Below are 8,064 nucleotides of genomic sequence, written 5' to 3' on the forward strand. Positions count from 1 at the left end.
CAGCCCTGTGAAAAGTTTCTTTGATTCTTTTTTCTGAATCCTTCCAGGGACTCGGATTCTGAGAGTTCTGGTTCTGGTCCAGTTGATGTATCGGTTCTGGGATGCGGCTCAGTGGCTGGGGACAGCGACTGGGACTCTGACCTGTCTGACTCCGATCCCAGTCGCTCCTCCAGGTCCGCCGGCCGGTCCCGGAGAGCTCCTGTCGGGTCAGACTGGGACATGTTCGGAGAAGCGACTGAGCCCGAGGTTCTGGAAGAGCTGTTCACAGAGCCAGACAGGCACAGCTGCGGGAGGTCCGGAAAACTCCCCGGCGGTGCAGCGGAGACAGAAACTCGGTCCGAGTCTCCAGCAGTGAAGACAGAGACGTCTTCAGAGCAACAGTCCACCAAGAAGGTGACCTGGCAGTTCAAACCAGCCCAGAGGTCCGTCTGCACCGGAAGCAGGAAGGAGAAGGGCCCGCCACGACTCCCAGAAACCGGAGGAGGGGATGGACACCCACTCTCCACTTCCTCTTCATCATCTTCATCTCCATCCTCATCTTCGTCAGGGTGATTCCTGGCAGGTAGAAAGTACCAGCTGATCTTGTTGCTGTTGCTACGGTTGCCTTCTCCAGCCTTGTACAAGCTGCATTAGAGTTGTTGCTTTTCCTTAGACTAGCCCACAGATTCTCATGTATAGATAGTGGACTTGGTTCTGGCCCGGTTCTGAGACAACAGGGTGAGAACATTTATCTTCATTTCTTTTCTTAAAGGTTGTTTGGGCTCAGTTCTGGTGAATGAATGGAAACCCAAACAACTTCCGGGGCGATACCGATACTCATTACTCTGCTTCTCATGTTGACTATGTCTTTTATAATCATATTCCACTTTACAGTATTTAATAGTGTTTCAATAATATATTTTGATCTTTGAGATATAGATAAATATACATATATATAGCTGTAATGAATGTGCGCAGAGGATGTTTCTTCTTCTAGACTCAGATAATGAATGTTGTCATGGAGCAAACCGCTTTCTGCTGTGTATCTGCGGCCATATTTAGCAGAATGCAGCCGGATTCTGATAGAAACGGTTCTGGATGTGGCTCAGTCCGGTCCGTTTCCATGTTTTCACAGCTTTTGTTACATAACCCTTCTGCAAGTTAGGCATTTTATCAATAATACAAAGTTAAACTCAGCTGCTTCCATCATGAGTCACATTAGTCCAGACCCGGTTTCCAAATGCATCAAGCTTTTCTCTGATCCACAGAGGCTCATATATATACATACACCCAGCCGAACCTTTCACATGCAGTGCTGGAGGTTCAAAGTTCATGAGTCAGAGCAGCTGGTCGCTAGGCTAACCCTAGCCTGCAGTAAACAAGATCGGTTCTTAAACATGGTCAGAACTGAGCAGAACCAGAGAACCATTTCTAGATTCCAGCATCACCATCATCATCGGTAGATGTGTCGCCTCATCCAGACCCTCTGATCGAAGGTCCAACTGGGAGTCACTGCAGTGCTAAACTGGACCAGCAGAACGGAATCAGAACCATCTGTGGTCCAAACATGAACAAACAGGTTTATCTGTTAGTGGGCGTGTCTTTGCTCTCTGGGCTCTGATTGGACAGAAATCAGGAAGTCCTCCAGCAGTGAAAATCAAACAGAAACATGACTTATGAAGGTTCTGGTGGTGTTGCCTGGTGAGTTGCTGCTCAGGGTGAAATTGGCGTCGTTCCTGTTTTGACAGCAAATGGAAATAAAACTCTCAATTTTCTCTGATTGAATGTAAAAAGCTTGAATAGAAAAAGAGACTAATGGCGTTTTATTTGGAACAGTGAAGTCGGGTATCTGTGTTTAGCAGAATCTCTAGTGATTCATCCAGGTAGGAGTCAAGAGACTTAACAATCCGGCAAGCTGTGGAGGGTTTAAAAGCTGCTTAATGACGTAAGGGCTGCTCCAGTTCTGACCAGCATTCTTCCTCCAGTACTCCATTCTCCCTAACAGCCGTCATGAGTGAGCCATGCAGTGATTGTGCAAGTTCCACTTTCTCCACATAATGAGCTTTAGCTGCAGCCTGTCGCTCTGCCGACACGTGTCCAGTCCGTTGCCGGTTAGTTTCCTCTCAACAACAAGAAGCGTGGCTCTAAAGAGTCACTGAAGGCTAATGCTGCACATGTGTGGGTTGGAAGGGAAGCTGAAATAGTCTGACAGCAGTGGCTGTCAGTGATTCTCTTCTTCATTTAGCTCACACACAGAGAAATAGCAAGCTACAGACACAGCTAATGATCATGTTGGTCATCAGCAACTGAAGAAAGCAGTTGTTGATGACCCCTAACCTTCATCCTATTGAACACGATCTGCAGACTTCAGCAGATGTTTTGTGCTGACAGATCACTCATATGATGAGAAAACGTTATGCTAACAAACAACACCTGACCTTAGCCATTGAATCACTGCTCCATCCATCAGCCAAGGTGTGGCTCAGCTGGTACTGCATCCTCTTCCTTCAGCTTTAGCTTCATTCGTTCTCCTTAAATCCAGGGTTCCAGACATCTGTCCTCCCTTCCTGTTTACTTCCACAGCACTCCTTACCTTAACTGCAGAGCAGATCTTTGCAGTGAAGGAGGTTAAGTATTAGCTGCAAATTCATTCAAAGACCCCCATTGTCAAGAAAACTATGCGATCATTGAGCGATAACCAGATAGTGCTGTGACCGCTGCTGCGTTAGCTTCCATACATGGTGTTCAAATTAATCATCTGCTTTCATTTATTTATATGTTTTACTTGCTGGCTCTGAAATATGACGATGTTTGGTCTGTGAAGATGTGCCTGTTTGCAATTAATTGACAGTACGGGATGTTTTGGAGCTGTCAGTAAACTACAGATGCACCATGCAGCCTGTGGGATGTACGGAAAGCCATGTGGCTCACAATTCATCCACTTGTCAACAGCTGGTGGAGTCTTCTAGAGGTGGATAAACATCCTTTAGTTGTATGGAAGTGGAACTGCTGGGAGTAAGCTCAACAAAAACTGGAGTTTCCAGAAAGCTCCAGTTCTTGTGGGTCGGATAACGCTGCTTCAGGCCACTAATTAAAGCTCTCTGCCAATGATTTTAGCATCTTAATGGCCAAAAAGAAAGAAAAAACGCATTCTTCATTAATTGCTATTTGCTGACCCTGAACCTGGGCTTCACGCTGCATGGCACATATATTGTTACACCACAGAAGAAGAGTTTCATGTATATAGCAGCTGAGATGCCAGTACACAGCCATCAAACACAATCAATATTTCTCATTTGATCAGTAAAATTAGTCCAAATATGTCTGATTTTTACCCCAAAGTCTTGTTATACCAAAGTGTAATCCTGGATGTCACTGATCAATAATCAGTTGCAACTAATCCCAATAACAAACTTGAAAGTCTTGGGTTTCCTAAAAGCCGGATCCTTACGGATCGCTAAAGCAAACTGTTATTCATGAATCAGGACTAAATGTTTTAAAAGTTCCTTTAAAGAACACTTTGTGTGATCCTCTACAAGGTCTCAGACATTTGGGAATCAGCAGTCTGATAGCTTGCTTTAATTTCTGTCTGAACCTTAGAGCGCTCCAGTCAGATGAGCGGATGAATCACTAAACTATGGTAAGACATCTAGTTTCACTGTGACAGACTTTGGACAAACGGCCAATCACATTCTACTGAATGTTTTTGTACAACTTTGCTGATCACTGTTGAAGCTTTGTGGTGATGAACAGTCCAGACCTTGGATGCATTTTCAAGGGGAGACAAATAATAATTATGTGAAAATCGTTTTTTTCTGTGTGCCATTTTTCCAGAATTAGTTGGAACGCATTAATGTTCAAATAAAGAATGAACTTTCTTCTGCCTGATTATCTCTTTCACTTCTTCATCATATTTTAAGATAAACCAAGTAACTAAATGTTTGGTTTAGTTGTATTTGCAACTTATACTTGCAGCATTGGTTGCTCTAAGTAAGGCTAACTAAGCATTAGCATTAGAACAGTAAGCATGCAATTCTTTTCTTGTTTTAATTTGTGATCAATTGTAAGAAATTAGGTTATCAAAATTTTGATAAAAATCTTCCAAGTCCTCAAGCTAATTGCTAACTTCAGTACTAATGAAGTTAGCTGCTGTGGTTAGCTGCAGCAGAAACTTGGCTCACAATCTGTGTTGTAATTTACACCTCATCTTACAAATTTGTATTATTTAGTCCCAACAGCAAAGCTTTTCAATATAGTTTTGCTAAAAGTTTCTTGAAATGCTTTAAGAAACTTCAAGCATTTTAAGTTTCTTAAAAAGAAAAGAAAGTCGACTTTCTGTCGACTTTCTTTTAACGACAGAAAGTCAAAGAACTTTAGAATTAGTAATATTGTTAAATTGTGTGTTTTTTGTTTTGTTTTTTTAGCTGGTAATGTAAACATCTACGTAGCATATTTACTCTCAATACTGGAGAGAAGACAAAAAGGACCAGCCATCCTGGAGGAAAAACGGGTGAAACCATGGCAACACAGTCAGACATGTCAAGGACTAATAAACCTGATATGACAGGAAGATCTTTGAAAGAGTATTTGGACTCCTGGAGACACCATGTTCGCCAACTAGAGCCCGAATCGTCAGCTGTTAAGGTGCTGAAGTTTCACACATTGAAAATGATCAGGCACCATCGGTTTAACTGTAACTTGGTAAGAAATATGTCAGAAACTCACCAACACCACAATGATGACTGTTTTTATGACAGAGGAAAACTAGTGACTCCATGACGATCTGGCATCACGTTTCATTTCATGCTGGAAGCAGGACCAGAACCGCTCCGACTCTCTGCTGCCCCCTGCTGCCATCTGAGTGTTAGCTGGTCTGTGGGGGATGTAGGTCTGTTGGGGTGGGGGATGTAGGTCTGTCCGTCTATTTCAGGCTGATTAATTGGAGCGCTGTGAATGAGGCCAGAGAGGGAGACAAGCTGCCATGATGAATATTTTATCTGTGAGCCAGTTCCTGCGGCGCCGCGGAGGTTCTGCTGGTTTACTGAGCTGGATCACCCAGTTACCACCAGTCCAGACTGGTTCTGGACTGGCTTCATGTCCTACTAAAACACAACATGTTGCGTTAGTGTGCATCATGTTAATCATGATTCCAGGTGGTACTGGGTGATCATCGGGTCATCACTGGTCTGGAGTCCATAACCACCAGAACCGGGCCCAGTGGTCCCTGTTTGCGCCAGCAGAACCGGCAGTGGATCTACTAAAGGCCTGGGCTGCAGCTCAGAGGGGAACCATGTGGGCTTAGAAGTTGGACCTCCTGGCAAACTGAGCCGGTTCCCCCTGCAGAACCTGGAAGGAACCCGGGCGTAACCATCTTTATGTTCTGGTCTGGCCCGTCTCAGGCCTGACCGAACCAAAGCTCTTGGTCCAGGTTTGTACCTCAGGGGGTTCTGGTTCTGAATGACTGAAGATGTTCTGGTAAAACTTTGACGGGGTGTGCATAAGACTGACACGACACTGTCATGAACATGAAGTGTCATTCAGTAAATAATAAAAATAATGAAAAGTTTAGTAAAAATGCCAACTTTGCATTAAAAGTGTCATTATTGACCGAATGACACTTCATGTTCATGACACTGTCATGTCAGTCTTATGCACACCCCGTCAAATAAAGTGTTACCAATGTTCTTAATACGAGGGTCTCAGAACTCTGACCCAGTCCAGCTCTGGACCGGTAATGGACTAGAACCAGCTCCCCAATATTGAAATATGGTTCTGGTCCTGGACCATGTCTGGTACTGGCTCTGGTGCCGCTCAGGCTGTTAGCTGAGGGCTGCATGTTCCTGAGAAGGTTGTGAGTTCTAATCCCGGCCAGGTTCAGTCCATGTGAGCATGCACATAATGCTAATAATAATGTTCACATTGATGACTCATTTTCTCCTTTGGTGGCAGATTTTAAGTTTCTTTTGGACTCACTTAATCTCATTCAGCATGTTGATGCCCCCACTCACAACAGGGGACACATTCTGGACTTGGTGATCACGGACACTATTAGCAACTTATCTGTTTATGATCTGGGTGTTTCTGACCATAGTGTCATCTCATTAGGCATTCCCTCAAGGTTGTCTGTTCCGGACGCAAAACTTTTTTTTCAGTTCCATGATCTGAAAAACATTTCCACTGAGGCTGCGTCCTCTGACCTTCACTCTGTCTGCTGTTAATCACCTATCAGTAAATGATTCTGTGGACTATTACAATCAATCTCTTCAGGAGCTTTTGGAGCTCCATGCTCCTCTTAAGTCTAGACTGGTGTCTTTCTCCCGTTCAGCCCCTTGGTATACCAGTGAGCTGCGGAATATGAAAACCGCTGGTCGTGCCATCGAGAGACGTGTAAAATCAAACAGGCATACAGGGAACATCAGAAAGCTTTCCCCTTCCTGAGGCCTTTTCCCTCAGGAAAGTGTTTGTTTCGAGCATCATCTTTATTAAAACGTCATATTCGTACATCCTCCTCACCACCTCAACCACTCATGACAAGAGTTGAATCCAATATAAGAATATAAGGCAGTTAAAGGTCAATAGGCATCCACTAAACGAAAAAAAAAAACCGGACCAGACACAGTGAGAAAACCCAAACTCAAGAATCACAGCATGCAGAAGAGGAAGAGAAGGAACACAGAAGAGAAGAACCTACCCTACCTACGATCACACTTCAGTTTAGATTTTCTGACCAAGATCAGGTGCAGGGAGAGAGAACACCTACCACCAGGATATCAGCGCAACATGCTCCAACCAGCGATTTGTTGCTTTTCGCTGCCAGAGCCCACCGGACACGAACCACACAGTGGTTAAGAACCGGAACTTCTCACCTGGAAACTATTTGTATAGAATTAGGTATACTTCTATACCACTACACGACTAAGGAGCAGATTTAGAAATACACCGAAAGCTACAGAATTTGCTATAAACTTTGAGCTGCGCTGAAGTAAATAAAAGAGAAGTTCAAATTCATGCTGAGAGTGAAACTCCTTCCTAAAGGTGAAAATACAAACCGGATTCCAAAAAAGTTGANAGTCCATGTGAGCGTGCACATAATGCTAATAATAATGTTCACATTGATGACTCATTTTCTCCTTTGGTGGCAGATTTTAAGTTTCTTTTGGACTCGCTTAATCTCATTCAGCATGTTGATGCCCCCACTCACAACGGGACACATTCTGGACTTGGTGATCATGGACACTATTAGCAACTTCTCTGTTTATGATCTGTGATGAGTGTCCTCTCATTAGGCATTCCCTCAAGGTTGTCTGTTCTGGATGCAAAACGTTTTATTCAGTTCCATGATCTGAAAAACATTTCCACTGAGGCTGTGTCCTCTGACCTTCACTCTCTGTCTGCTGTTAACCACCTATCAGTAAATGATTCTGTGGACTATTACAATCAATCTCTTCAGGAGCTTTTGGAGCTCCATGCTCCTCTTAAGTCGAGACTGGTGTCTTTCTCCCGTTCAGCCCCTTGGTGTACCAGTGAGCTGCGGAATATGAAAACCGCTGGTCGTGCCATTGAGAGACGTGTAAAATCATCCGGTCTCTCTGTTCATAAACAGGCATACAGGGAACATCAGAAAGCATTCCCTTTCCTGAGGCCTTTTCCCTCAGGAAAGCGTGGTCCAAGTATTATTCCAACATTATCAATAGCTGTCTGGGAAACTCTAAACAGCTTCTCTCTACAATACATCACCTCTTTAATCCCCACAAACAAATCTATGCTGAAGATATGACTCAAAAATGCAATTTGTTTCTGTCATTTTTCAAAAACAAAGTAAATTCGATTAGACTTCAGTTTCCTGGTATCCGATTCCCGACTGGCCTCTGCTTATGTGCCTTTTGGGTTGAACTGCTTTGATGACCTTGCTCAAAGTGAGGTAGAGACCTTCCTTAAGGGAATGAAACCTTCTTTCTGTGCACTTGATCATTTTCCCTCTTCACTTATAAAATCAAATCATGCTGTGATAATCCCATTAATTACTCCAATAATAAATAAATCCATGACCCTTTGTCTCTTAAAACTGCCATCATTAAACACCTT

General features: G+C 43.6%; 1 protein-coding gene across 3 annotated transcripts in view; it reads left to right on the top strand.

Annotated features, from left to right (window-relative positions):
• Positions 1-3,857, top strand: part of LOC103154215 (uncharacterized) — a 16,735-nt gene extending 12,878 nt beyond the window's left edge. For all 3 annotated transcript variants that reach the window (XM_016662505.1, XM_016662504.1, XM_016662506.1), the window contains one exon: positions 48-3,857. In XM_016662505.1, the coding sequence (XP_016517991.1) occupies positions 48-552 (505 nt within the window). In that variant the 3' untranslated portion in view covers positions 553-3,857. The remainder of the gene's footprint in view (positions 1-47) is intronic.
• Positions 3,858-8,064: the final 4,207 nt, after the last annotated feature.

This window comes from Poecilia formosa, unplaced genomic scaffold (genome assembly GCF_000485575.1).
Source record: "Poecilia formosa unplaced genomic scaffold, Poecilia_formosa-5.1.2 Scaffold376, whole genome shotgun sequence".
Taxonomy (NCBI): Eukaryota; Metazoa; Chordata; class Actinopteri; order Cyprinodontiformes; family Poeciliidae; genus Poecilia; species Poecilia formosa.